Source organism: Exophiala oligosperma (genome assembly GCF_000835515.1).
Source record: "Exophiala oligosperma strain CBS 72588 unplaced genomic scaffold supercont1.1, whole genome shotgun sequence".
In the NCBI taxonomy this organism is placed as follows: Eukaryota; Fungi; Ascomycota; class Eurotiomycetes; order Chaetothyriales; family Herpotrichiellaceae; genus Exophiala; species Exophiala oligosperma.
Window position 1 is genome coordinate 4,121,830 of NW_015622818.1, and position 27,136 is coordinate 4,148,965.

A 27,136-nucleotide genomic window follows, 5' to 3' on the forward strand; every position below is an offset into this window, starting at 1 on the left:
TGTAAAAGAAAAGTGATCACTACCTTACCTACCTAAGGCGTTCAGGATTGTGCTGTTGGAAAAGAAAAGGTCGGCCGTGAATTTGTAACTCGGTATCTCCTTTTCCTACTGCCTTTCGTCTGCAAGTCACGTACATAGAGAGCGCACTATCGTCGCATTCTGAAGGCAAGGTGCAAGCCGCGTCAATTGCCGTGGTTTTCCCATATCCTGAAACATCATCGCGTTGATTCAATGCCGTTCTTGAGGTAGAATAAAATACCGTGACTGATTGCAAGGTGGGTGTAGTTAAGTTGACGAGGCACCATATGCCTGTGATGCACAAAAATAATATATCTGAACTGGCAGTTCCTCTCTTGGGCAACAGCTATGTCGAGCAGAGGTTGATTGTTCTACTTGATATATATGCGCTTCAACCTCTCGTTTGGCCAGAGATTTCTATTGCACATCATACAGTGGAGGAAGATTTGTACCGACTCTGTGCAGTACTAAGGAAATGTGTGCTTCATCCTGCCACCAATTAGATAGAGGAAGTCTATGAGCCGAGTACTATTCAAGTTAGCGAACTTTTCCATTCCTGCCTTTGCCGGATATTTGATGTTCCATTCCGGCGCGAGACCGACGTCGCGCTTCACGACTTTTGTTGGAGGTTGAAGTGCTAAATGACGGCCTGACGAGTCCAAAGCCACAACACAGCTTGCAACCACTTCGCTTTCCGAGATGTTATAACTTCTAACGTCGCTATTCTCTCATATCATTACAGAGCTCGCCCACCATGGCAAGCAGCGATGCCCTGCAACTCTTGAAATCCTCAATCGCAACCTCCAGAGCCCCAATTCCCACAACATCTTCAGAACCGTCAACGGCAGAAGACAACAAAACCGAATCCCTCGCCGATGCGACCCATCTCTACTTCGCATACCCTTCGCCACAGTGTCTGCCCTTGGATACGAAAACCAGATTTACATCACAAAATCCCGACACCACGCAAGTCGACTTGCGAAGCATTTTTTTCGCGTGGCTACAAAAGGATGTCACTGTGTCCGAGTACTTCGCTTCGGCAGGAGAGCTGGACAAAAAACTACCCGACGGACAGAAGATACGATGCCTGATATTCGTGGAGCGTCTAGACCTCATTACCTGGCTCGAAGGCGCATCTGATGAAAGTGAACACATCAAACCCTTGGAGGGCGCAGCGGCCGATGCAGCCGATGCAGCCGACAGAGCCGCCGATGTTGCAGGCGGTACGGCGGTCCCGACGGTCAGCGGCTCGGGGGTCGGCGTCACGCAGACGACGGGTGGGAGACCCGTGAAGGTCATCGATGCTCGGTTGCAGGCAATCTACAATGGCGAAAGACGAATGGGCGACCATAATAGTGTTTTGAGGGGTATCAAGCCCACGGTAGGATTCACTTAATCTTGAATGACGACGAGAAGACGATTCTAACACGTGTATCTAGGATTTTTCCCATGTTCGCAAGCACGCAGAGACATTCCTTGGACGGCGGAAAGGTATGCCTCATTCGGGGAAGCCTGGACAGGGAGGCAGACCGGCACAATTGGCGACTCGACCTGCCACAGGACCTTCGAAACCTATTCCGTCTGCTGTATCATCGAAGCGGTCTGACCCGATCATCCTTCTCTCGCCCTCCGCTTCGTCGTTGCTAAGAATGTCAAATATCAAGACATTCCTCGATACAGGATTGTATGTGCCACCCGATCACCCAACTCTATCCACCCAGACGACGGCAAATTTGCTGCACATCACGAGAACCTTGCATTCGCTGAGCGAGAAGCCATACCGCTTCATTCTTGTCGATTCGCCGGAGCAGTTCAAGCCAGATTATTGGAGTCGAGTTGTTGCCGTGTTCACCACAGGCCAGGTCTGGCAATTTAGAGGATATAAGTGGCGGACCCCTCAGGAACTGTTCGGCCACGTTGTGGGCGTGTATGTAGGTGAAAAAGGTCTACCCATTCCGCCAGAGGTGAAAGGCTGGGGCAGTAGCGTCAAGACTTTCACAGTGGAAAGATGGGACGAACGAGCCCACGGAGGACACGTCGACCAGGATACGCGAGTTTCGAGACGATGGAGAGATAGAGAAACTGTTGAAGAGGTCTGGAGGGCCATCGAAGGCTACATGAGAGGTCGCGGAGAATGGAGAAGATGATGTTGACTGAAACGAGGATTCAAGCCCACCCGAACGTTCAGCATACGCCGCAGACCTGATACAACATCCGTCTCCCCAGCTTGCGAAACAATTCGACACCGAAGCGAAAGTACATCTCGCAGGAGCGCGTGAACCGTCGGAGCTCAATCTTTTCTGAGTTGATCACGGACCTTTATCGATTCTTCAAAGACCATAGAAGGCTAAGCTCGTGCAGAACTTGGACCCTGAAAGGGATCTCGTTCCTTCCTCGACATTGCTCAAAAGAGCTGTAGTGGACGACCAGTGTTACTTTTTCAGTTCACGGAGTAGAAGCACTGTATAGTCCAAGAGGCATTCGGGCTTTCGAGTGAAGAGCCATGCAGCAAGAGCTTGATGTTCATGATTGAAGAGAATTTTCACGAGCAGCCCAGTGGCACACTCGCCTTTGACAAGTCGATGCGAAAAACGTGGCCATGGTCATCCCATTCAGTTGGCTCTGATGGTCGAGCATCTTCTGAGCGTGAAGCTAATTCGGAACGGCGACTGTAGCTATAGGAAGGGAAGACTGTGGCATGGATCACACAGCGCAGCATTATGCATCTTTTTTGCCCAACATTTTGTAAAAGTTCAATGCCGGCATGCTATTTAGAATGCTCAATAGCGCTACAAGAGAAGCGTACTATAACGGTGTAGAAGAATAGAATCTTGCACAGGTCAGTCCTGTGAAGTCATTATGGTATTACATGAGTTTCACCCGGTGTATCTGGAAAGCTCTGTTGAGCTGTCACCCTCCACGCCCAGTGCAGAGGAGGCTCTAATAGATGGATACACTCGTAGAAAGGAAGACGGCGTATTTCGTAAAAGCAGAAGAATTCCCATAGTCTCTCCGCCGGGCGAGGAGGGGCAACAAGGCTGGGCATGGCAAGGCTGAGCGATATCGCGTCATTCCAAAAAACAAATTGCCGCCGGTTTCTTTGTTCCACCACCACCACCACATGCGCAGGCATTTTCACAATTACTCAACTTCCACCATAGCCAGCGGATTACGGATACTCTTTTATTTTTTTGAACCACATTTGAAGCCACACAGGTTTCTTCCGCTTCTTGTCACACTTTTCCACTCATCGACCCGATACCCATTTCTCCATCTCCCGACAGCCATGGCGACACTCAAAGAGGTAGAGTCCGAAGCCGGATTCGATCAGCTGATCAAGAATGCTTCTCCGTCGACGTTGTTTGTCCTATACTTCCACACTCCCTGGGCCGCGCCATGCGCCCAGATGAACACGATCCTCACCACTCTCGCCTCCACGTACCCCGCCGACGCCGACGTATCGTTCTTGTCGATCAACGCCGAAGACCTCGCTGATATCTCCGAATCCTACGATGTGACGGCCGTGCCGTTTCTCGTGCTCCAGAAGGGTGGCGAGACGCTTCAGACGGTCAGCGGAATAGATCCGGCCAAGGTCAGAGCCGCGGTAGAGAAATACGCCGGGGCAGGCACCGCCGCAGGCAAGAATGGCATCCCGCCGCCGTTGCAGGCCACCCCGCTACAACAGCAACCGCAGACAAACGGCGCCGGCGCCACGAAAGATTTGAGTTCATATGCCCCCAAGGATTCAGACAATCAGACCGCGCCGGCGTACTCGTCAAACCAAGAGTCGCAGGCCGAACTGAATGACAGACTAGGGAAGTTGGTCAAGGCAGCGTAAGTCACCCGCCCCGCGTCCCCCTGCCTCCCTCCTTCCCGGGGGACGGTACGTTGTGTATAATATGGGGGAACCTCTGTGTAGCTGACAAAGTTTCTTGACCTATATATCTAGGCCGGTCATGTTGTTCATGAAAGGAACTCCCAGCGCACCCCAATGCGGCTTCAGCAGACAACTCGTCAGCATTCTCAGAGAGAATCAAGTCAAATACGGGTAGGTTTTGTTTGTTCCACTCTTACGGATTGTGAATGTTGTGAGAGTAAAGATGAAACGGCAATTGCTGACGGAAATGACTTTTAAGATTCTTCAACATTCTAGCAGACAATGATGTTCGAGAAGGATTAAAGGTCTTTTCTGACTGGCCTACATTCCCTCAGTTGTACACAAACGGAGAACTCGTGGGTGGTTTGGACATCGTAAGTGTTGCCCTGATCGCCAGTCTCATGGGGATTTTCTTGCTAACAGTTGATGTTGTAGGTTCGTGAAGAGTTAGAGGCTGATCCGGACTTTTTCAAACCATTTTCGGCAGCACAACCTGCGCCGGTCTAGATTGTCATGAAGAGGGAGTATTTAATGAGCGTATAAATTGATATGATTGTATTTAAAAATAAAGGTTCGATTGTTTGTTTTTTTCAAAATGACCCAAAGGATAGCTTTCTAGTTATTCGTTGTGTATTGTCGTCCATCAAATGGAAGTTCAGGAATGCTACTCGTAGAGGGGGATGTGTTTCCACTTGCTTTCATATTGCAACTGCTATCAACGGAGTAGGTATTCGTAATGTTACAAGAGTAATCGAGAAGTTTAGTCGTCGATTCTGTTCCTCTCAAGGAGGCCAGCAGCTTGTGGACACGACATTGTCGCATTCTGCTTCTGATCTTGCCCCGTGGTTGACCCGATGGTACTTGGGTTATATATGATCTAGGTACTCACAAGAAGATTGGTAGACACGAACGAATGCCATAGGGGGCCAACGAGGAAGCCGGTAGAGCAAGATAGGGGAAGTAGGAGTGGAAGCAGGAGTAGGTTTGAGCATGTGATGTTTTATTTATTCGTTTTCAAATATGTACTTGTAGAAGACCAAAATTTACGCAGGCGAGGTGTCGCTCAGCGGGTAGCGTATCGATCATTCAATCGATGATTCTCGACCGAGTTTCACTTCGGGCGGCATGTCGGCCATGACCGACGCAGCTTTGCTCACAAAGTCCTGGCGATTAAGGTAGGCACCCCTCAACCATCTCTTGCCCGAGTTCTTGTCAAAGGCGTTTCGAGCGTGCACGATGCGCAGGTTGTCAAAGATGACGCACGTGCCGCTGTCCATCTTCTCCTCGACAACGTTCTCGGGCATCTCGAGATGTTGAGAGAGCAACTTGCTCGCGCCGATGAACTTGACCAGCTCGTCTGGAGCCAAGCGGGAAGGGATGTGGCCCACGAAAGGGGGCGACCAGAAACAGTGGGCGACGTTGCTGATCTCCGTGGATTTGGAGTTGAGCACCGGCCGGGAAGGGACGTTGAGGGCGTCGTTGGACTGGACGGTTGGCTTCGCGTCCGAGTAGAAGAAGCCGTCGTTGTCGTACTCGTAGCGGACCAGGTTGTCCCTCAGCATCTCGTAGTACATGGGGTGTTGCTGGAAGATCTGGTCGAGCGCCCGGAAGGTGTCGGCGAAGCGAGACTCTCCCCCCGTCGCGCTGTTGTGCACGCAGTGGAGGAACTGGAACCCCGGAGGGTCCCGCATGTACAGCAGATCCATGTGGAAGCCGAGGTACTTGGACGTGTAGGCGACGTTTTTGGCGTTGGGCACAGAACGCACATCCCACGTCGGACCGTAAAAGGTTTGTTGCAGGGGTCCGATTCGGTTGACGATCTGCGAGACCGACCCTTCGGACTCGGGGACGCCGTCGATGAACAAGAGGCCGTCGCGCCACAGTAGGTGCATGGCTTCCGCGAAGGACTGCTTGTTCGTCATGTAGTCGTTGAAGTCGACGCGGGACGTGGCTTGTGTGTACGTGTCGCGACCCCAGAGCTTCACGGGCCGCTGGTAGAGGTCCCAGTGAGGGTTGCGGAACTTCCTGTTCAGCCTCGAGATGACGTCCTTGCTGAAGACGCTCCGATGTGCTTGACTCTGGGACGGGATGTCGTTCGACCAGGAGATTTGAACCTCTTTGGCGTCATCGTCGTAAGACACCCGGTCGAATCCAATCGTGCGGGGGATGTCGGAATAGGAAAAGTTGCGTTGTCTGTCGGACGGGTCGACGCACTGCTCGCACCGACAGGCATCGCGGACGACGATCGGAGGGAACTTGGAGGTGCATCGTTCACCCTCGAGCCTCGCAGCCTGGGGAGACAGGCGAGGAGGAAAGTCTTTTTGCGGCGGAGGCTTTGTCGCGTCCATCTGCGCAAACCTGACCCTCTTGATGGATCGTCTGTCGATAAGAGATTGTAGTCGGCCGGTCTTGGGCCTCAATTTGGCCGACGGTATGAATCTCATCACGGGAGAGTAAATGTCCCCTGGTCGGGGGCCTGCTCTGCTCATTGTGATACTTGGAAGTAGCTGGCTGAGCTTCTCAGAACCAAGTTGATATAATGTCCGTTTGTCCGAGAAAGAACTTGAAAGGGGAGGATGTTGCTGAGTATGAAGCCGTGAGAATGTATGTGAATAGCTCAGACAAAATTGGGGGATTTTTCTCCAACGCTCATGATGCCGTTTTCTGATCGTCTAGAGAGTGTATAGTATATAACAAAACCATGTGAAATTATGTCGACAGAGTATCAAGTCGCTCGACGAAAACGAGTATTCCCGAGGCTTGCGAGGCTGAAGAGATTCCTCGGAACGGGACAAGGCTGGGCAATCCATCGCCAAGACCGGAGCTTAGTCATGCGAGACTTGGCAACTATGTCATGGCTTTTAGGCATGAATCAGGGCCCGGAAGGGCATCGCGAAAGCAGCTGCGGGCGCTTGTCTAGGCGTACGACTACGGGAGTGGCAGCAAGTCAAGCTCCGGCTGCTGTGCTGTTGTGTGGCTGCTCATCCATCATCCTGTATCTGGCATGACTTGTTGTCCGTTCTTCACAACCACCACCACTTCATCCCTCCCTTGCTGACATCCCATTATTCTTCATCGCTTCCGCATCCTTGGCCCGTTCGACACGGCCTTCTGCTGCCTTTTTTTAATTTTCCCACATCTCTCTCCCCGTCACAGCTTTGTTGCCTGAACGCAACCGCTGACAAAGCCGCGACGAACATCCCAATTCACCTCCCTCACCACTTTCGTCACCACACATCTCTTCCCCGTGTGTACTTTCCCAGCCCCCCACCCACCGGTCTTTCACCACATCAGGCGCCGCAAGCAGCCGCTTCATGCCATCGTCACGGTAAACAGAACAAATTTCGAATTCAGAGATCTGGGCTGCTTGTGACAAAAACGCAGGCACATTGCCGTGCGACAAGACTGATGAAAGATGGTGGAAATTGAACACGGAACTCCCACGTGGAAGTTCACGCAATGTTTTGGCGACAAGGGGGATGTCGAAGATATCACAGAGGCCGACATCATTTCCACGGTCGAGTTTGACCACACAGGAAACTATCTGGCGACTGGTGACAAGGGTGGTCGCGTTGTGTTGTTTGAACGAAATGAGACGGCAAGTCCTAACCCAGAACCCCGCCATTCCGTGGTGTTGTCCCCCTACTTCGGAAAATTTACTGACATCCCTAAAGAAAAAGACTTGCGAGTACAAATTCCACACCGAGTTCCAGTCACACGAACCCGAGTTTGACTATCTCAAGTCCCTGGAGATAGAGGAGAAAATCAACAAGATCAAATGGTGCAAGCGTCAAAATGCCTCCCACTACCTTCTGTCCACCAACGACAAAACCATCAAACTCTGGAAGGTGTTTGAAAAATCCCTGAAAGTGGTGGCAGAGAACAACCTCTCGACGGACTTGACCCCTGGTGGAGTGGGAGGTGGTGGTGCCCCTCGCCCAACCCACACTCACTTCAAGGACGCTTCGCAGTTGAAGCTCCCTAGGTTGACTCATCATGATACCGTCGTAGCGGCTGTGCCTCGACGAACTTATGCCAACGCCCATGCATATCACATCAATAGCATCTCCGTCAACAGCGATGGGGAGACCTTCATTAGCAGTGACGACCTGCGCATCAACTTATGGAACCTCAACATCCAAGACCAAAGCTTTAATATCGTCGACATTAAACCTGCTAACATGGAGGAGCTCACAGAAGTCATCACTGCCGCAGAGTTCCATCCGATAAGCTGCAACTGGTTCATGTATGCCAGCTCCAAAGGCACAATTAAACTCGCCGACATGCGCGAGAGCGCACTTTGTGATCAACACGCAAAGCGTAAGATTTCCTGACCTGTTGTAATTTTGGCTTCGTGTCTGACCGAGAATGCAGAATTCGAGCAAGAAGAAGACCCTTCATCACGATCCTTCTTTTCCGAGATCATCTCCTCAATCTCCGATGTCCGCTTCTCACATGATGGCAGATATATTCTTTCAAGAGACTATTTGACTGTCAAGATCTGGGATGTGAATATGGAAAGACAACCTGTGAAGACGATACCGATCCACGAACATCTGAGACCCCGCCTGTGTGATACCTACGAAAATGACAGCATTTTTGACAAATTCGAAGTGGTCTTCAGCGGCGATGGCAGCAACGTAATGACTGGAAGTTACAACAACAATTTCATGATCTATCCATCTGATCCCGAGCAAGAGACGGAGGTTGTATTGCAGGCCGATAAGTCAGCTTTCAAGGCAAAGAAGGTGGGGGTGCCAACGCCCATCAATTCGTCGGCGAATGGGAACAAGAAAGGATCGTCCAGAGCTGGCAGCCCAGCAGCTGGAACAGGCAGCAGAATGCGCAAGGAAACGGACGCGGATCAGATCGACTTTAACAAGAAGATCCTCCATATGAGCTGGCATCCATTTGAGGATAGCATCGCCATTGCTGCCACAAACAATGTAAGTTTTTGCAAGCATTTTTGCGATATCGTGACTCCTTCTGGGACAACTCGACTGACACACATGCCATTAGTTGTTTGTCTTCTCGGCCCTGTAGTCCAGGTGAAGAACCCGCGAAAGATCTGTGTTGCAGGGTCCTCCAACTCTTGCCCCGGAGGACTCCTGCATTCTCGAGGGCGCACTAGAGGCATTTTTGTTCAGCTTTACTTACATAGGTGCAAGGCTGTCCCAGCTCTGCCACTACCAGCACGATGCAGTGTGTAGTCAGACTAATGGATTCGTCGAACACAACGACGACGATGCAAGCTTTTAGAGTGTCGATACTTTCTTGGTGGTGAAGGTGTCGTTCACATTTGTTTACTGCAAGATAATTGGTGACGAAATGATCAGGGAAGGAGTCCCAAGTCCGATTGCTTGTGAGCAAGCAAACAGTCGACTGGCAAACGCAGGCCAGTCCTTCTTGGATTCTTTCGATCGACTTTGTTCGACAGCATTGCTTGTAATCAGCTTAGACGACACGGACGGTTAGCTGGGAACGAAGCTTGTCAAAATGCTCTCATGGTCCGACACTCTGGATGGATGGGACCAAATGCATGTGTCAAATCTTGGGGAGGGCTTTCCTGCTACGAACTCAAGCTTGGAGCGGCTGTGGCTAGGACAGTGGCTAAATCGACACACTCCGGAATGAAACGCTCGCAGCAGTCCCAGCCATAGAACAGCTGGACTGAGGAAGTGGTTTTAGCTAAGAATTAAAAAAAGCAGATCGAAAAAGGGGTTGACAGATTATTGGGCTGAGAAGTAGAAACACAAATGTGAAATGCTGTGAAAAACTTGTATTGTATACATACACGGATACCCTTTTTGTGAAGATGTACGTGGGACTCGTCACAGTGACTGATGGAGGCCAACGGTGAGCTACCCACCAGAGCTCCCCAAAGACTCCAAGCCTCTCTCCCTGTCTGTGGTCGACAGAGACCCGTTGGCAGGCAGCAGGGTATGACTTTGACTTTGACTTTGAGACTGGCCACCGGAAGCAGAAGAGGAGGCAGCTGCTAGGTGTTCCTTGGTCACGCGTTCGAGCTCCTGGCCGGCCTCCTCGAGGCTGGTCTGGATGTGAGCCTGGCTCTGTCTGATGTCGGCCCTCTCGCGCGCGATGTCGGCGCGGCGTTTCTCGACGCGGGCCCTCTCGAACTCGAGGTGCGAGACCGTGTCCCTCAGCCTGGCGAGCCCGGCGCTCAGCTTCGGGATGGCGGTGGTCTCGCGCGGCTGCCGGGGCCGGTTCGCCTGCCTCGTGTGCGCGGCGTGCGACGACAGGCCGTCCATGCCGCGGTGAGTCTGGGCCGTCTCGTAGTGCCGGTGCCGGTCGTAGTCCGAGTCCGAGTCCGAGCCTCCCTCGCCGCCCGACGACGCGCCGGATCCCTCGGCCTGGTCGATGAGGGCTCGCATGGCCTCGCGCTCGCGGAGCGTCTGCTCGCGCTGGGCCTTGCGCGACAGCGTGACGCGGCCGGGGTCGTCGACGAACTCGTCAAACCCTTCCGCCAGGTCCTCGTCGTCACGAACGAGGCGCGTGTCCTTTTCTCGCGGCGGCGCAGAGTACATTCCCACCTGCATGCGGCGGGGCTTGAACTCGCCGTCCGAATCGTAATCTTCCAGCGATATAAAGTCGGCACCGGCGGTGTGGTCGCCTGGGCCGGACGTGGCGTTGGCCGCCTGTTCCTTCGCCAGCCGCGCTCGCCGTTCCTTCTTCTCGCGGATCTCGGCCGCGGAGGGGATGTGTGACGAGGAGGAGAGTGTCGTCTTGCCGAATTTGGATTCGAGGTCGAGGGCCGTGTTCGAGGTGGACGGGTCGATCAGGTCTAGAGATGGACTTGCGCGGGCGGAAGAGAGGTCGTGAGGTGTCGAAGGTGTCGAGTTTCGCAGCTCGTCGAGGTAGGCTTTACTGTAGGTCGGCCGGTCTCCCTCGAATTTGTCACGCACTCTGTCGTGGTCTTGTCCTTCACCTCGGTCGAGGAGAGACTGTGCGGCGTTGGACAGACCTAGTCTGGATGGCTTTGGTGTGTAGGTGGGCTGGCCGTCATCGTCATCGTCGTCGCCGCCGCCGACCCCTGTCGCTGTTCTTCCTCCTTCTTTCCGAGGGGTTTCGTCTTCGCCTCCTCCGGGGTTGAAGGACATGCGCAGTTTGGATTTTGTCCGTGGCGCATTGCCAGTCGGCCGTCGCACGACGGGACCAGAGTCTGCAAGAAGAGTTTATCAGTGTTGGTCTGATCCATAGCTAAGAAGTAACTTGCGAGCGGAAGAAAGAGTCAGAGAGTGTGCCTGAAACCCAAAAGCAAGTGGTAGGACTTGGACATACCTTCTTCGACGTCGTCTGCCTGCGCTTCGCTCTCGTCGCGCACGATGCGCTTGGGTTTCCGCCTTGCCGTAAAAAGAGAGGACATGTTGAAGCAATCAATACGGGCGACCTCTTCTAGGTGGGGTACGTTTCAATGCTGCCGTTGATTGTGTCTCGTGGATTTATGTAGTTGATGTGACCATGAAAATGTTTGGATTGACATATGGCCGTGATTCAGTTTAGCCGAATATCTGCCAGCAGGATGCAACGAAGTGAGGGACACAAGGCTGAGGAACTCTTCAACCCCCTTGAAGGTACATCTGGATTATGCTTACAGTTTTCCACGTGAGATCTTCCATCGAGGTTGATGTACGGCGAGTGCTGTCACGGGGATGTGTGAGTATGGATATGATTCAAAATGAAGTATAACATATTGCAAACAAACAAAGGGAAAAACACTTCGGAACTGGCTCAGATGAGTCTGCTGCAGACTCAGTTACAAGAATCTGAGAGCACGACCAATGAATCTACTGATATTACCTTCAGCCCTCAGACATATTTTTAAACGAAGCTGTGTTCTCTTTTCTCGTCCGCGAAATGACTGTCAAATTGGTCGAGGCTTTCGTGGAGTGTCTCGTCTTTGTCCAAGTGGTGTCGAGCTTTTTGCTGACAATCCCCTTTGTCTTACTTTATGCCAGTCGGTCAATGTATGCTTTGAGCTGGAATCGCTGCTTTCTTCGAGCATAAAGCAGACCCGTTTCCGTAGATCTCCTCCAGCTCATATAAATTTCTGCTAGTCCGATGACAAGCATCATGCTGGCCCAAAAGTCTTCTCTTCATCAGCTGTCCAGCTGATTGATACGCATTAAAGATGTGCTCGTGCTATATTCTCATCACCCGCGAGGTCTGTCGGCAATGTGCTTCCCTGAACGAGCTGACTTTGCTCAAAAGCAGCTTCTTCAGAGAAAACCCAAAGCGGTCTCTTAGCCTCAGCGGGCGGTGTCATACCCACAGTTTCTTGGTACTTCCCAAGGTCAAACAGTATGAGAACAAGTTGAAAGACTATCCAAATTGTCCAAATTGTCGAGGCCGTCGGGCGAGGAACCCTGGAATTGAGTCAGTGGCTAAAGAATCAGCTCGGTCTAGCAGTGGCATGTCGAGATCAAATGCGACTACCAAAGCAAAAGAGAATTCTCAGCAACACCCAGGATTGCTGACAATCAATCTTTCACCGATCCAACAAGTACACGAGGCTCTAGGACACAAGTCATCCCACGGCTACCTCTTAATGTCGTGAGGCTGTTGGACAATCTCTATACGTAGAGTGTGCGTCACAAGCTCCCTGGGGATCCTCTTGTACGTCGTCTACCGATTCAATTATAGATCGCTCGTGGCTGGTCTAAAAGTAGAGAATAGCAAGTATACGATTCTTGTTGCAAGGTATATGATAAATTGATTTTGAATTTCCCTTCCCCCAGACATGGTGACGATAACACAAAGATGTGCATACAATAGGCACTTCAGGTGCAGAACATATAATAACAAAGATTTGAGAACGTGAGATCGATAAAGGGTTTCCGCAGGCAGAATTTCGGGCGGCGAAGTGAGGTTTAGTCCTTAATTAATATTCAGCAGCCGCTTCTCCGCAGACGCACCTCTTAAGCATTTGAATACTACTACTCGGTACAAGTACATCTACTCCGGCTCTGCTCTAAGCTTCGGAGATGGTATCTGACAGAGGACGTTTCTATCTGCCCCAATGACTGTTCTACTTACGCATCATGTCAATGACCCCGACTCATGGTGAGAGCACAATCGCCTTTGTTCAAGCTGGCAGCAAGCGACGATCCGCTGTGGCGTGTCAACGATGCAAGGCAAGGAAAGTGCGCTGCAGCGTGACGGCAACAGGCCACCCCTGCACGAATTGCACACAAGATGACACTCGGTGTGAAGTTCTACCTCGTAAGAAACACGCGTGAGTAGCTTGTGGTATCTTTACGCTTTGCTGCCTCTGCTGACTACCTGATGAGTCGTGATCGGGACAAGGTCAAGAAGATGCGGGCTCTAGCTCCGAATGCACCAAGTCCAGTTGTTCGAACAGATCTTTCGCCAGTCAACACCAACGCCGTCCCACAGGATGATGTGCGTCTGGAACCTGGTGTTGCACCGACCACGGATCAATTGCAGCGCGTTGCACCGAATCTCGAAGATTCATATGTTCCATCGAACGCGCTTCATGATAGCACCCCCGACGAAGGCGGGAATCCTGCTTCATTTGCAGAGGCAGTCCAGGCGAATAGTCCCTTCAACAATGAAAGGCTGTTTTACTCCGGTGATTTTACCAAGAAGATTCTGCGAGAACAGGGCTAACGAGCCAAGGTGACCGCCAGGGGCTTGTTCATTCTGTAATGGAGATTTGTGCGAGTCAACGAATCAACAAGCCAGGGCCCTTGTGGTTTCAAATGAGGGCACCGGAACCCAAAAAGGTTTGGGAAATGCACGATCAGATCTATCTCAGAAGCAAAGGCGTTTTCAACTTGCCTAGCAGTGACGTCTGTGATGCACTCATTCGATCATATTTCGACCATGTGCATCCACTGCTTCCCATCATTGATGTCGGTCATTTTCTGGCACAGTACACACTGAAAGGAGCCGCAAGCATGAACCTTCTTGTGCTATGGAGCGTTTTTCTGGCTGCTGCGAATGTAAGGGCACCTTTAAACTCCGTGCTGCGAAAGCTAAGCATGAACAGTTCGCCTCACCAGATCTTCTGCGAACCGCTGGCTACGCCTCACGCAAGGCGCTCAAGCGCGTCATGTATTCGAGGGCTAAAGTGCGTCTCGAACGAGGTTTCTCCTGGCTTGCACTGATAAGATCTCTAGGCTCTCTATGACAGCGACTATGAAGACGATAAAGTCTGTGTTGTTCAAGCCGTGACGCTGCTTGGCTTCTGGTACTCAGACGCGGAAGACAGAAATGGCCCGTGGCATTGGATGGGGATCGCTATCGGCTTGTGTCAAGTCATGGGCCTCCATCGCAAGCCACGACTGGCTGTCTCTACTCCATCGGCGATTTCTCGACAACGATTGTTTCGAAGAATCTGGTGGTCTTGTTTTGTGAGGGATCGTTGGCTCTCTGTGGGCTTGGGACGCCCCATGCGAATCAATCTGGAAGACTGTGACGTAAAATTTCCTTCAGTTGAGGACCTGACCGTTGAACTTGAGCAACTTGCCCCAGAGGTCGCCGACAGATACCTTCCTCACTCAATGCAGCAGCATGCGATGATCTGGGTGCAACTGGTGAGATTAAGCCATGTTCTAGGCAGGATCTTACGAATTGACTACGGATTGAATGGCTCCGCTTCCAGTGAGGATGATTTCCGAGCTCATGAGCTTGAGCTGAAGGCCTGTCGCTTGGCCGATGATGGAGGTCTAATTAGCGACACATCTTTCGGCTCCTTGAGCAGGCTTCAATTTGAGATGCTTCTTGAGTAAGTCGACACCACCCATTTCTCTCCACTGCAATCGATCCTAATTGAAACTACTAAAGAGCTACCGAAGTCATTCTTCAGCGACCTGCGATAAATTTCCAATGTCCTCCAGATGCACAGAGAACCCCTGCCGGAAGCGAAGCACTGCAGAAGGCAAGAGCGTCAGCTGCTAGGACGAACCACATCATAGAGAAATTGATCAATGCCGACATGGTACAATTTCTTCGACCGATGAGGTACGAAACATTAGAGATCCTGACATTCGCTTCCAACACTGACCGCCGTCTAGCTTGACCGCCCTGATACCAGCTATGCAGATACATCTGCTCGACTGTAGGTCGAGCCGTCAACTGGCACGAACCCTTGCACAATCCAAGCTCGGGGAATGCATGATGGTCGTCTCCGAATTGCGAAACACTTATTGGGGCGCCGATTTCACATACAAACTGTTCGAAGCGGCACAGTCCATTCTGGGAGACAGCGAGGGCCAAAGTGACAATGTGCAAACTCCACAGGGTTTCAATCCAGATATACGAGCTCACCAAGTCGAACCACTTCATGGAGACAATGGCCAAGGTCTCTCAAACGCTTCCTACATCACGGATGGCCCTGATGTCTTTGGGGAAACATACAATGATGCTCTGTGAGTTATGACATCGACCAATGTTTGATGCTAGTACTTATGCGCCAGACAGATATCATGACATGCCCGATCCCAACGTGGTTGATCCCTGGAGTTTGGCAGAACTGCAAAACATGTTCGACATGCCTTTTGACGTGGACATCTCATGATAGCGTAGTTTTGGATATTGTCCTATTTGTCGGCTTTTTCGCTACCTTTGAGCACAATATCTTCCGAAGAAGACCAGGTCGTTATCATACTCAATTGCTGATACCGCAACGATTGGCCGAGTGCTTTCAACTGTCGAAAGTTAGCGTTCGGTTTGCCGAGGGTGCTATAGGCTTACCGAGGGAAATGTTCCTGAAATGGCAATCCCGGGTCACTTCGTTCTTCCCGAGATCACAGAACGTTGCCATAACGGAGACTACGTGGCAAGCCGGCAAGACGACTACATGGATTGTATTCTAATGAGAGAAGATGTCAACACTGGCTGCATAAGACGTGTGCTGCACTGTGTCAGACCACGTGAGAGAGTTACCGTCCAGCCCCTTCAGACCATGTAGTAGGAGATGACCACTGCAGGCCGCATTTACGCAGGTATTCAAAGGTTTAGGTCGTCTGGACCGCGACTTCGAGAATCTCGGAAACGAGATCAAGGCAAAACGCCCTCCGTCGACCTCATCTTTTCATCTATCGTTCAGTTCTACCAATTATCTCATTTCCGGTCAACTGCCTCTCGGAAAGCGATAAGCTTGTCAGCCACGGGCTTAGGCTGTTCCATGACCATCATGTGCGTCCCGGGGTCGACCTCTTCGAACCGAGCGTCAGTGTTTTTACAAGCCTCTGCAATAGCCTTCATCATAGGTGTCGTAGAAGAGAGATCCTGCCTTCCAGAAAGGACCAACACCGGGATCCTCAACTCTTTTAACCTGTCCAGGCAATCCAGCGTGGCCATGGCCCTCCAGGCTGCTGCCCATTCCTCAACCCTGGCCCGGCGTACGCAACCTCGGGCATAACGCACACACCAGGTATCCTCAGCAATCGTCTCCGGCAGGAACCAGCGGATGACGGATTCAGCAACCAAAGAGTCCATGCCATCTTGCTCTGCACGGGTTGCCCTGGTACCTAGAACCTCGGGTGCTTTACCGGCAGTGGCGAGAACGGCGAGTGAGCGTGTTCGGTGAGGATAGTCCAGTGCAAAATACTGGGCCACGGCTCCCCCGTACGAGGCACCGTAAATGTCAGCAGCTTCGATGCCCATGTTATCAAGTAGAAGTTCAAGATCCTTGCACAGATGTTCGAGACTCTCGGTCAACGGTGCGCCCCGGGCGTACCCGTGACCGCGAAGGTCGTAGGCGATGATTCTGGACCCATTCGCCGCCATGGGGAGAAAGACTTCTCGCCACATTCTGCTATCCATACTCAACGCATGTATTAGGATGATGGGGACACCTGAGCCTGAACTGTCGCGGACGAGTGTGTCGTGGTCTCCCAAGCGGACAATGTGCTCTTTGTACCCCAGAGGATTTTCCGGCAGCAAGGACGAGATCAAAGACCAAGTGGCGCGGACCGCGTTGACCGATCGAGGGGCGCCACTGAATGAATTGGCATGCTTGAAGACATCCTGGATCTCTTCTCTGGTCGCACCGTGTTGAATTGCACCGCGGACGTAGACGTTCAATTGATCCCCCGTGTCTCCCATGGCCGTCAAGACACCGATTGTCATCAATGCCCATTCGCGGTAGCTAAACACCGTGTTGGCCAGGTTCACTCCGAATGCCTCCAGGATACTTCTTCCCAGGCCTGGATTCTGGTCCACGACTCGACTGACATTCTCCGCGAGGTGATGCCCTCCGAAGCGAGTCGCTTCGTGATAGCCTATCTGTTCGACAGCGCGCATGGCTGAGCTCGCTGCGGGCTTCTGTCCATTCGGTGGCGACGTTTTCTGTCCTGCTTGGACCTGCTCCCCATTCACATGTTCTGACGGTGACATGACGCCAAAGAAAGTAGCCACAGCAGTCTTCGCCCGCTAGAATCGGTTGGAAAAAGAAGACCGTCGGGACTTGTCTTCGACGCTCAAGGAAACAGAGGCCTCGAGACGAAATGTTCACCTTGTATCAAGTGAATGAACTCGTGTCTTGAAAAACCACCAAGCTGTTTCCCCCGGCCTTACTTTGGAACTTGGTCTTCTACCACGGCCATAGCCCAGGTGGGCGGCCCGCATCTCTCTTGTCTGAATCCACAATCTCCACGTCCTCGGCATCGACGGCCAATCGGTCAGCGCGAAGACCAGAGATTGGTGGATGGCATCCAGCTCTGGCAAAATCTCTCTTTCGGGCAAGGTGAGGACAAGAGTAAGATACCGTACATTTATTGGTCGAAACATCCGACTTTGTGTTCGTGATTGAGCGCCCAGACGAGTCGAAGTAGCTTGTTCCGTAGGTCGCTTGCTCTCTTGCTGGGGCAAATCGGTCTAGGTTCAAGTGTAAACTTGATTCATTCGAGTCGTCTCGCCCCCATGGGGGACATGGCAGAATGCTTTCCGGGGACGGTATAAAATAACCTGTTTGGTCTGTGTTTCCCTGGTACGGAGGCTTTCACGCGACCCCCAAGTTCTTCACGGCTTCCTAGACAGTCCCATTCTACTGTTGCTCGATCCGAAACGAACCCTTCTGTCTGTTGGTGTCATGACTACGGACCATTCTCAGCCAGAGAAGACAATGTCTTCGGAGCACGTCGACTTTGTAAAGACAACGCCCTCGTCGTCCGACCTGCACGACCCCAAAGATATCGTCCAACTCGAGAGTGGCGATTCCGTCTCTGCAGAAGTACGCCACCAAGAGAAGGGAATCATGCGCAAGGTCGACCGGCGCCTTTTGCCTCTGTGCGGCGCATTGTACGCAGTGTCTCTGGTCGACCGTCTCAACCTCCCCAACGCCCGGCTCGCCGGCATGGACGAAGCACTGGGCATGTCGATTGGGAATCGCTACTCGGTCGTCACCATGGTCTTCTTCATCGGGTACATAGTCTTTGACTTTCCCGCGGGGTTCGTCATGAGAAAGACCGGTGCGGCGACCTTTTTGGGGGTCATCGGGTTTTGTTGGGGGATTCTGACAATCGCCATGGGTTTCTGCAAGACTTGGGGTGCGCTCCTGGCTTGCCGTGTGATTTTTGGTGCATTGGAAGGTGGTCTGTTTCGTGAGTATCCCTGCAAGGTTGCTGACACGAACACACACTCTCTCCCTCGCTCTCTCCTATGCATCTCCTCCCAGATCTGTCATTTTGTCGAAACCTGGGAGGTCGATTACCACCACCCCCAACCCACCCACCACTTAGAAATCGTTCTTGCTAACACACACGCTCATTGCTTGTCCCCCCACAGCCGGTATTATTTTTCTTCTTTCTTGCTGGTACATCAGGCATGAAGTGCAGGTCCGGTTCAGCAGCTTCTATGGCGCCGGCATGCTGGTGTCCGGCCTTTCCAATCTCCTCGCCTACGGTCTCTCAAAGGCCGACGGGCTCGGCGGGCTCGGTGGATGGTCCTGGATTTTTATTTTTGAAGGGATAGCGACGTGCGTCATTGCCGTCTTTGTGCTTGTGATGCTCTTGGACTTTCCGGACAAAGGGGCACGCAAGAGAATTCTCGGGTTGAAACCGTTCATCACCCCCGACGAGGCCACCGTGATCCTCAACCGTATCGAGCGAGACAGGGGTGACTCGACGCCGGAAAAATTCTCGTTGATCGCGGTGCTCGGCCACATGAAGGATTGGAAGATCTGGGAATGTTTTGTCCTCTTGTTGTGCAATGTAGGAGACCTTCCGTTCTTTGATTCGGAGCGTCGGGCGCGGGGCTGGCTCGGCGGCTAACATTGACATGCTTAGAACACGGTCGCATATTCCTTTGCGTATTTCCTCCCACTTATTCTCCATGGCGGAATGGGGTTTTCAATTTTGAAAACATATATACTGATCTTTCCTCCTTATGTACTTGCTGCCATTGTAAGTCGTGTTTTCCCCCCATGCCCCTCTTTACCTACATATTTACTGGTCACCCTCTCAGGGAGTACTCACACCAAAATGTCATTGCTAACACATTCGAAACTATAGTGGATGTTCGTCGCCGCGTACATTGGGGACAGGTTTATGATTCGAGGCGCCATCATCGTAGTCAACGCCGTCTTCACCATCGTGGGCGTCGTCATGATGGGATACGCCGATACGTCCGCTGTACGGTACGCGGGTGTGTTTCTGAGCCTGCCGCCGTACAACGCCAGTATCCCGGCCATTTTTAGTTATCAGCACAACAACATCGTCGGCCAGTCGAAGCGAGCCATCGGAGCGGCGGTGATGATCGCCGGGGGTGGCATCGGCGGCATCATTGCGAGCAACGCCTTTCAGCAAAAGGACGCACCTGGATATCGACCGGGTCTCAACACCGTCATCGCCGTGCAGGCTCTCACGATTGTGATTGTCTGTAAGAACTTCTGGGTGTTTGGACGAGCGAACAGGCGCGCAGACAGAAGAGAAATCGTCATTGAAGGCAAAGAAGGCTTTAGGTATACGTTGTAAATAGTTGTGGTGACTTGTTGGGTGACTTTAAGTCGATCAAAGCTACCTACCTCACGGTTTGTGCACATTTGGCAGGGCCATTGCCATGGTAACCACATGATACACATCTTTGAACCACATACTCTTTCTTTTTTCTTGCTTTGGTGAGGCTTGGAATATCGATGTTCAACGAGGTTGACAGAACTGACAACCAATTCGGATCACATGGAGCTTGGTCTCAGATGATTAGGAAATAGCATTCTGATGTCTTCCGATGTGTTTTCTGGCGAATGACCTGTTGTTTCGGAAATGCAAAAAAGAACGGGCTTTCATGGGCTGGCAGTCGCTGTAGGACTAGCTGATCCCATTCGTGCTTGAATGAGGGCGTCTGGCCTCCAGCGTCGGCGCCAGTGCTGGCGTGTATGTATTCGGCACATCAAGTTAAAGAGCTCACATCCTCTTGCGAGTCGCTTGGATGACTCTTTTCGTCCAGACCGCAACACCGTCGACCGAGGGAAAGAGTCGGCGCGTCGGTAATATCTCCCAAAAGGGCAGGTCTGGGACCTACCTCTTGGGAGAACCAATCGCTCTGAGAAGACGGGGTTTGGCAAACCCCGGAATGTCTTTTCTGCTTGCCCGACGAAGGGAAAATCCGTACCCCAGGTCCAGGGTTTACCGATGGTTGGTCCGTGGGATGTACTCGGTAGGATGGATAGTTTGAAGTACAAACCCCTCCAGAAGAACATATCCTGTGCCGGATCAGCCGACCCAAGCATTTTGCATGGATCATAAAAAGGATTGATCGTCAGACGTGCCCACGTTGCAGTTGTTACACTCACAAGCTTGTTGAGCACTCACTGACAAGGAAACATTCCAGCATCAAGCATCGCGATTTCAGGAGCCAGACCATGTACGTCCAATCCGACGGCCATGACCAGATTGCCGATGTGGTGGTGGTGGGCACTGGTCCCGGTGGACTGGCGGCGGTCGGTTCAGCGGTCAACGCTGGGGTAGAAGTCGTTGCGATCGAGGCGTACAAGGACATTGGGGGCAACGGGACATGGTCGACGGGCTGGGTGGCGTTCGTGAACAGTCGCATGCAGCGCGACCAAGGCATCCACGACTCTGCCGAGCTCTTCATGCGTGACTGCGAAAAATTGATTGACGAAGCCAGCGAGCACTATGGGATACAGTTGGATCCTGTTCTGGCGAAGATCTACGCCGAGGAAAGCAGCAAAATGTACGAGATCCTCACCGAACGGGGCGTCAAGTTCTCCCGCCTGATCAAGAGGCCGCTACAGACGTCGGTCCCCCGACTGGCGGCCGTCGAAAGCACCGAGCAGTTTGCGCGGGCGTTCGAAAAGGACTTTGCTGGTCCCAGGGTGCGGACGTACGTCAATAGCACCGTTGTCAGACTGATCGTCGACAACAACAACGGTCGTGTGACCGGCGTCCGCGTACAGCCCAATGACTCGAAGAAGCCACCGTTTAACGTGATTGCCAGAAACGGCGTCATTCTTGCGACGGGCGGCTACCAAGCCAACAACGCCCTGCGCCAAAGGTACCAGCCGACGGCCAGGGAGGCATGGTATCCAGGTCTCCCCACCTGCAGGGGAGATGGACACCTTCTCGGCCAAGCGGTTGGGGGAGACCTGGTGAACATGTCCATGATTCCACCGATTGTAGCCATCGCGTCTGCTCTGACGGACGAGGCCATTGCTGTAAACGCACAAGGGAACCGGTTCCACGACGAAGCCGGTCCGTACCAGTATCGCGTGCAGGAGCTCAAGAAGCAGCCAAAACAACTAGCGCACTACATCTTCGACACGGCAACCGCGAAAAGGCAAAAGAGATATGTCGACCAGCTGTCGAACAAGGTCAGGGCGGACACGTTGGAGGAGCTTGCACACATCATTGGCGTTCCAGCGCATGAGCTAGTCGCAAGCGTGAAAGCGTGGAATGAGTTCATCGCATCTGGGAACCGAACGAAGGAGCCACTGACACAAAGAGTGGACTTCTACCCCAAGGAGATTACCGAGGGCCCGTACTATGCGTCCAAGATGGAGACGGGGATTAGTTTGACATGTGGAGGTTTCCGGACGACGACATCGATGCAGGTGGTCGACATCTTTGGGGAGCCCATGCCAGGGTTGTTTGCGGTAGGAGACACCACGGGAGGCTTCACGGTGACGGCCGAAATGGGAGGGACGCACCTTGGAGGAGGGTTTGTATTTGGTTGGAGGGCAGGCCACGCAGTCGCGACGGGACAGTTGGCGGAAAGCCACCATAAAGGGGAAAAGGTCTTTGGGCAATCGGTACCGCAGCGAGTGACACTTTCGATCCGGGTGCCCATTATCAACGTCGCCACAGTTGAGCAAATCGGCACGCCAAGGACACATCTGTAGACGTCTAGTATGTACAATGCAGCAGTGCAGTCAATAACCATCCAGGGTCTGTGACGTCGACCCATTGTAATGGATCATCAATTGTCTTGTTGTTTGTCTCGACGATCGGCTTGCCCCGGAACCTTTAGCGGTGGGAAGTTTATTCGAGGTCGAGACTCTGGCCATGATCCCAATTTCGTGGCTCTCGAATCGATTGGCCCGACGCAATTAGTTACATACGTTGGTGCTGTCTTTGAGATTCGTCATCAGCTGAAGAAGAAGATGAAGAAGAAGATAGTGATGATGATGATGGAATGATGTCGAATTGCCTACCATGGTCAAGACTTGCGGAGATGCGGGCAATTGTGAGATACTGAGATCTCAAAATAGATGAGAGAATACCTAGTAAATGATACTGTAGTATTCTGTACAGCGCAAAGTGGTCGATGTCCCTTACACAGCCTCTGGAATATCAATAGGATTTGGTAACGCTTTTCTTTTCCCGCGCGGTTCATGCTCCGTGCGTTTGTCAGCTGCCATGGCTGTGAAGCCGCGAGAGAGAAAAAACTCTACAGACGAAACCTTGCCAAAACGGCAACTTCAAGCGGGGCGAATGAGTGAGTGTCTGAGGGTCTTTGAGGGTCTGAGTGTCCAAAGATGAGGTTCTGTAGGTTTCTACAATATGTGAGCTACATACTTGATTGCATACGACATACGAGAGTCATGAGTGCGAATCAGTGCGAGTCAACACCGAGTTATTTTGATACCAACGCCTCATGATACATTGTCCATGAGCTCCATGATCCACTGTGCCAAGGTCAAAGAGCTCTTCGTTCTGTACAGTTGTGACTATTGATCGAGGCCGTTCGCTTTGCTCGTTTTTCATGTCACGCTGTTCGAGAGGAAACGAATCATCATAAATACAGGGAACGTGCCAGATGCAGCAAACTTCAAGCCACATCGAGCCCTTTCGCACAACGGGTTCTCCCAGTCCTCAACCCAGCCCAGGATCATGAGTCTACGATTGTCGTCCCTTGACCCGAACGAGCCCAGGGCTGCCAAAGGTTTGCGTTCCATTCGTTTGCCAGCCTTTGGAAACTCCTTGACTGACGAGTGCCGCCAGATTGCAGGACGTGTAATCGAAGAAGGGTCAGATGCGATCGAAGCCTTCCGAGCTGCCGCAAATGTGCTCTCAAAGAACTCCAATGCCCGGGATACGGACTTCGAATTCAATGGGGTCAGGGAGTCGCAAGCCGAGGGAGATTGACTGGGAAAGCACTTCCTATCCTCGAGTCGGCACCTGCAAATCCAGATCGCGCGCCCGTCGAGGAGGAGAGAGCATTCACGACCCCGCCGACTGAGAGCCAGCAGGACTACCTGGACAATCGACAACCTGAATCGTCCATCTCACCGGCTGAAGTAGGCACCCCCGCGTCCGACGACCTGCGAAACGCATTCCTACCTCTCTACGATCGTTCCAGCGACTGCAATCCATTTGCGATGGGCCTTGATTTGAGCGCGTGCCAGCTTCCAAAGTACCTCCAGACGCAGGTGGTTTATGATCTTGTTCATTACTACGACCACGTTGTGGCAGCTGTGATGCCGTGGTTGGACGGGCCAGGCAACGCGTGGCGTACCATCATACTACCTCTTGCCATCGAGTGTGAATTCCTCCTTCTGGCCATCCTCGCCCTCTCGGCCGAGCACTACTCGTTCAAAATGGGTTCGACATACACATCCAACACCGGTCCTTTATCTGCCTCTTGGCGAGATCGAAGCCTGCATTTACTCGCACGGAGCCTTCGTACCGAGTTATCCGAGGAGCAAACCACCGTAAGCCGTGGCCCCGCGTGTGCGATGCTCGCCACCATCCTAGTGCTGTGCAATCTCGAGATGATCCGATGCGACAACGCCGTTTGGAGGATTCACTGGAAGGCAGCGAGGACCATAGCAAGACGTTGGACATCATCACACCACCCTCCACCGAATCTGGATCCCGGGTTCGACTTTCTCATCAAAGAGGCCTTTGTCTACGACGTGTTTGGATCTTCAACCACCTTCCGCGATGAAGACCAGATATCTAGCGCAGTAGTGAATGCCGACGACCCTTTTTTACGTTGGTTGCAGCTCATACAGGAGGTCACGATCATCGAACGACGGCGACACGCCAATTTGCCAGTGGACGAATTTCCGCTGCACAACGCTGACATGCACGCCCTGCAACAAGCATTCGCAACAGCCACGAATTCCTCACTGTTTCTCAGCAAACACAGCAAGCCTGAATGGCAAGGTCTGGAAAGTCTGGAAAGTGACCTCGTGATGCTGCTTAACATTTATCAACAAGCAGGTCTCCTTTACAGCTACCAGGCTTTAATTGACGCCGGTAAATCTGCCACCGCTCGGAGCATTTGCGTAGAGACCATCATCTCAGGCATCCGCCAGATCCAGAACATGAAGGCTATACAGCACGACCTGGTCTGGCCATACTTCCTGGTGGGAACAGAAAGCAGGGGCAATGACGACAGGAAACACTTTGCACAAGCTGGCCTACTCGAAGCGATGCATTCGACCGCGTTTTCTAACTGCGTTCCAGCACTGGAATTTTTGCGACGGTTTTGGACCACGGATGCCTACACCGTACCTCTGTGGCTGCAATTTGCCCGACAAGAATCGCACCAAGGCATGGATTTCTTGGTTATATGACTATGGATGCGCGACGACAGTGCGGAAAGAAAGCTTCATCCTGTTCAGCCTTACATGTCCACGGTTTCTTCATCTTCCACGCCAAACAGCACCCGCATCGGGTCCTGATAATTCATGAAGCCCAAAGAAGGAAGGGAGATGCCGTATCCCAGAAGCCGCTGTGCTTGCGGCGGCAGTCTCTTTGCTTTTTCAGGTGGGACCATCAGATATTGGTTCTCTGCCTGTCGGTAATATGGCTTGCAAAGGAAGATTCCAACCGTCTCTCGGAATTGATCTCTGTCAGGAAGTCAGCATTCCCCATCACAGTGTTGAACATTCTGATGGGCATAACCGAAGACTTACTTTGTGATGTTCCCGCCACCGGCATGGTATAAATTGCCAACAAAGATCAAGGCATCACCTGGCTCTAGTTCAGCCGGAACGGCTTCTTCGTCATAGGGACAACGATCTGGTCCCCAAACGTGAGATCCGGGGATGCAGATAGTGGCCCCATTCTCCCTGGTGGTCTTGGTTATGGCAGTTACACACCCGAGCATCATCGGCATGTCAACATTCCGGGTGTGATAGTCACTGGCGTAACAATGAGCATCAGTGTGAAACTGCATTAGAAGAGGAGAACTTACCTGTCATCCCGATGCAATACCTGCTGTCTACCTCCGGGATTCACTCGGAATGCGACGGTCCTTTGGGTTGTCAGTGTCAAAAGAACGGACGGTGGAGAATCGATACTCACGAGGATATAATGGGCTTTGACGTCACAGTCTCCTGCGTTTGACCAGACCAATATGTGAACGTCGAGGAAAGCATCTTGTTTGCAACATCGATATATGTCTTGTTTGTGGCTAGCTCGACACATGCATCCGATCGACCTAGGAGTCCCGTCGCTCGTTGAGTCGTCTCAGGGAAGAAACCACTGTTGTCCTTCTTGTCTGTGTCGAAGTAGGGCTTTAGTTCGGATTTGATCCGAGACGCGAGTTCTTTGGTTATTATATTTTCCACAATGACACCCCCATCCCTCTCGAGGATAGATATCAGATGATCGGTGGTTGTCGAAGGATCATTTGCGTCACATCGAACAATTGCAGGCTTGGTCGGTGATGTGGTGGTGGTAGGAGTAGGATTGTGTAGGTCCTTTTTCGCATAGACCGGGGTATCGACAATGTCTTGTACGGCGATGGGAGACATGGCTGGATTGCGAAATGGCCCTCCTGTTGTGAAGGCCTTGTTATATCTCTGAGTGGAATAGAATGGCGAGATGATAAATGTGCTGGAAAACGTTCGAGCAAACTTCTTAAGGGAGTGCTGAGAACAAGCTATTATCATGGAGGTGATTCGAAATGGTATATTCAAAAAAGAGGGCTCGTGTGCTATTATTATATATAGATTGCCGGCCGGCTCTACCGAACCCTGGACGTCGTTTGAACAGACTTCTCAGCCCTCCTGCCTATGTAGGCTTGGACTTTTGGGATCCGATCGAACGATTGGATGGTGTGGTGAAGGGTGATTTGTTGTATTTCAAATGGTAATTTTTATTAGGTAGTTGAGATGAGAAGGAGTCAAGGACTGTCCACGGGCTCTAGAGAGGGGGGGGGAGAGAGAGAATGATCTCCACGATAAGAGGATGATCTCCTAGCCAAATGATGCGCCAAAGTGGTTCCCCGGGATCAACGGGATATCCAAGTTTAGAGAAGAGCCCGAGAGGACTGGGCAATGAGAAGAAGATATTGGCCTTGACACCGGGGGTTTGGTGAGATTGGAAACACTCCCCAAGGTACGGAGTAAAGGTGAGGTAGGTAAGGGAGGGGATTAGTATACTTGATGAGGCTGGTGGTTGGAGAGAAGTCTTTCTATCTCATCAGGTCTCACGCGGAGTTGGACGGTTCGCGTATAGCAGCTACCGAGAGACGAAACAAGGAGAAAAAAGTATGACTCTGATCGTGAAGATACTTGCTTCAGAGAGATGTTGTCGTTGTGATGCTCGGTACGGAGTTATGAGAGCCGCGAAGATGGTGTGTTCTGGTTCTTATCAATTCTTTTCTCCATCGACCCTCCTCATCGGGTTTGGTAGAATATTGAAGAGAACGAACCATCTTCACCCCGCCATTTTGCTCCCTCTCGCTTCGCTAATCACCCGGTAAGGAGCGCGAGCAGCGCATTGGTCTGTCTGGCCGGGTCTGGCCAGACCCTGTGCAGAAGAAGAAAAAAAAAACCAACCA

General features: G+C 52.0%; 12 protein-coding genes across 12 annotated transcripts; 8 read left to right on the plus strand and 4 right to left on the minus strand.

The window, feature by feature from the left end:
• Positions 1–656: 656 nt before the first annotated feature.
• Positions 657–2,832, plus strand: PV06_01401 (uncharacterized protein). The gene is made up of 2 exons (XM_016402003.1): positions 657–1,399; positions 1,458–2,832. The coding sequence occupies exons 1-2, from the start codon at positions 773–775 to the stop codon at positions 2,163–2,165; spliced, it is 1,335 nt and encodes a 444-aa protein (XP_016269056.1). The 5' UTR covers positions 657–772; the 3' UTR covers positions 2,166–2,832.
• A 304-nt stretch (positions 2,833–3,136) lies between these two features.
• PV06_01402 (Grx4 family monothiol glutaredoxin) lies at positions 3,137–4,619 on the plus strand. Its single transcript, XM_016402004.1, has 4 exons — positions 3,137–3,852; positions 3,968–4,066; positions 4,155–4,269; positions 4,331–4,619. Exons 1-4 carry the CDS (start codon positions 3,140–3,142, stop codon positions 4,400–4,402), a joined length of 999 nt encoding a protein of 332 aa, XP_016269057.1. The 5' UTR covers positions 3,137–3,139; the 3' UTR covers positions 4,403–4,619.
• Positions 4,620–4,977: 358 nt separating this feature from the next.
• PV06_01403 (uncharacterized protein) lies at positions 4,978–6,619 on the minus strand (the record flags this gene model as incomplete). The annotated part of the gene is made up of 1 exon (XM_016402005.1): positions 4,978–6,619. Exon 1 carries the CDS (start codon positions 6,382–6,384, stop codon positions 4,978–4,980), a length of 1,407 nt encoding a protein of 468 aa, XP_016269058.1. The 5' UTR covers positions 6,385–6,619.
• A 284-nt stretch (positions 6,620–6,903) lies between these two features.
• Positions 6,904–9,677, plus strand: PV06_01404 (uncharacterized protein). Its single transcript, XM_016402006.1, has 4 exons — positions 6,904–7,493; positions 7,570–8,215; positions 8,270–8,841; positions 8,915–9,677. Exons 1-4 carry the CDS (start codon positions 7,311–7,313, stop codon positions 8,936–8,938), a joined length of 1,425 nt encoding a protein of 474 aa, XP_016269059.1. The 5' UTR covers positions 6,904–7,310; the 3' UTR covers positions 8,939–9,677.
• An 11-nt stretch (positions 9,678–9,688) lies between these two features.
• Positions 9,689–11,353, minus strand: PV06_01405 (uncharacterized protein). Its single transcript, XM_016402007.1, has 2 exons — positions 11,195–11,353; positions 9,689–11,124 (listed from the first exon to the last, which is right to left on the minus strand). The coding sequence occupies exon 2, from the start codon at positions 11,011–11,013 to the stop codon at positions 9,757–9,759; it is 1,257 nt and encodes a 418-aa protein (XP_016269060.1). The 5' UTR covers positions 11,014–11,124; positions 11,195–11,353; the 3' UTR covers positions 9,689–9,756.
• A 1,601-nt stretch (positions 11,354–12,954) lies between these two features.
• On the plus strand, positions 12,955–13,543 carry PV06_01406 (uncharacterized protein; the record flags this gene model as incomplete). The annotated part of the gene is made up of 2 exons (XM_016402008.1): positions 12,955–13,148; positions 13,204–13,543. The coding sequence occupies 2 exons, from the start codon at positions 12,955–12,957 to the stop codon at positions 13,541–13,543; spliced, it is 534 nt and encodes a 177-aa protein (XP_016269061.1).
• Positions 13,544–13,581: 38 nt separating this feature from the next.
• On the plus strand, positions 13,582–15,663 carry PV06_01407 (uncharacterized protein; the record flags this gene model as incomplete). Its single annotated transcript, XM_016402009.1, has 6 exons — positions 13,582–13,878; positions 13,926–14,006; positions 14,056–14,663; positions 14,723–14,899; positions 14,953–15,306; positions 15,359–15,663. 6 exons carry the CDS (start codon positions 13,582–13,584, stop codon positions 15,453–15,455), a joined length of 1,614 nt encoding a protein of 537 aa, XP_016269062.1. The 3' UTR covers positions 15,456–15,663.
• A 204-nt stretch (positions 15,664–15,867) lies between these two features.
• PV06_01408 (uncharacterized protein) lies at positions 15,868–18,582 on the minus strand. The gene has a single exon (XM_016402010.1). The coding sequence runs from the start codon at positions 17,276–17,278 to the stop codon at positions 16,001–16,003; it is 1,278 nt and encodes a 425-aa protein (XP_016269063.1). The 5' UTR covers positions 17,279–18,582; the 3' UTR covers positions 15,868–16,000.
• On the plus strand, positions 18,006–19,974 carry PV06_01409 (uncharacterized protein; the record flags this gene model as incomplete). The annotated part of the gene is made up of 4 exons (XM_016402011.1): positions 18,006–18,483; positions 18,668–19,092; positions 19,168–19,284; positions 19,393–19,974. 4 exons carry the CDS (start codon positions 18,006–18,008, stop codon positions 19,852–19,854), a joined length of 1,482 nt encoding a protein of 493 aa, XP_016269064.1. The 3' UTR covers positions 19,855–19,974.
• A 767-nt stretch (positions 19,975–20,741) lies between these two features.
• PV06_01410 (uncharacterized protein) lies at positions 20,742–22,238 on the plus strand (the record flags this gene model as incomplete). Its single annotated transcript, XM_016402012.1, has 1 exon — positions 20,742–22,238. One exon carries the CDS (start codon positions 20,742–20,744, stop codon positions 22,236–22,238), a length of 1,497 nt encoding a protein of 498 aa, XP_016269065.1.
• A 991-nt stretch (positions 22,239–23,229) lies between these two features.
• PV06_01411 (uncharacterized protein) lies at positions 23,230–24,920 on the plus strand (the record flags this gene model as incomplete). Its single annotated transcript, XM_016402013.1, has 2 exons — positions 23,230–23,281; positions 23,341–24,920. The coding sequence occupies 2 exons, from the start codon at positions 23,230–23,232 to the stop codon at positions 24,918–24,920; spliced, it is 1,632 nt and encodes a 543-aa protein (XP_016269066.1).
• A 50-nt stretch (positions 24,921–24,970) lies between these two features.
• Positions 24,971–26,105, minus strand: PV06_01412 (uncharacterized protein; the record flags this gene model as incomplete). Its single annotated transcript, XM_016402014.1, has 4 exons — positions 24,971–25,196; positions 25,263–25,490; positions 25,544–25,603; positions 25,654–26,105. 4 exons carry the CDS (start codon positions 26,103–26,105, stop codon positions 24,971–24,973), a joined length of 966 nt encoding a protein of 321 aa, XP_016269067.1.
• Positions 26,106–27,136: the final 1,031 nt, after the last annotated feature.

Excerpts from the sequence above, each read along its gene's own strand:
- PV06_01401 (XM_016402003.1), top strand. The coding sequence starts at position 773 with ATGGCAAGCAGCGATGCCCTGCAACTCTTGAAATCCTCAATCGCAACC. Across the intron at positions 1,400-1,457 it reads TGAGGGGTATCAAGCCCACG|GATTTTTCCCATGTTCGCAA; the intron begins GTAGGATTCACT and ends ACGTGTATCTAG.
- PV06_01402 (XM_016402004.1), top strand. The coding sequence starts at position 3,140 with ATGCGCAGGCATTTTCACAATTACTCAACTTCCACCATAGCCAGCGGA. Across the intron at positions 3,853-3,967 it reads GGGAAGTTGGTCAAGGCAGC|GCCGGTCATGTTGTTCATGA; the intron begins GTAAGTCACCCG and ends CTATATATCTAG. Across the intron at positions 4,270-4,330 it reads TCGTGGGTGGTTTGGACATC|GTTCGTGAAGAGTTAGAGGC; the intron begins GTAAGTGTTGCC and ends TTGATGTTGTAG.
- PV06_01404 (XM_016402006.1), top strand. The coding sequence starts at position 7,311 with ATGGTGGAAATTGAACACGGAACTCCCACGTGGAAGTTCACGCAATGT. Across the intron at positions 7,494-7,569 it reads TGTTTGAACGAAATGAGACG|AAAAAGACTTGCGAGTACAA; the intron begins GCAAGTCCTAAC and ends ACATCCCTAAAG. Across the intron at positions 8,216-8,269 it reads TTGTGATCAACACGCAAAGC|AATTCGAGCAAGAAGAAGAC; the intron begins GTAAGATTTCCT and ends CCGAGAATGCAG.
- PV06_01405 (XM_016402007.1), bottom strand. The coding sequence starts at position 11,013 with ATGTCCTTCAACCCCGGAGGAGGCGAAGACGAAACCCCTCGGAAAGAA.
- PV06_01408 (XM_016402010.1), bottom strand. The coding sequence starts at position 17,278 with ATGTCACCGTCAGAACATGTGAATGGGGAGCAGGTCCAAGCAGGACAG.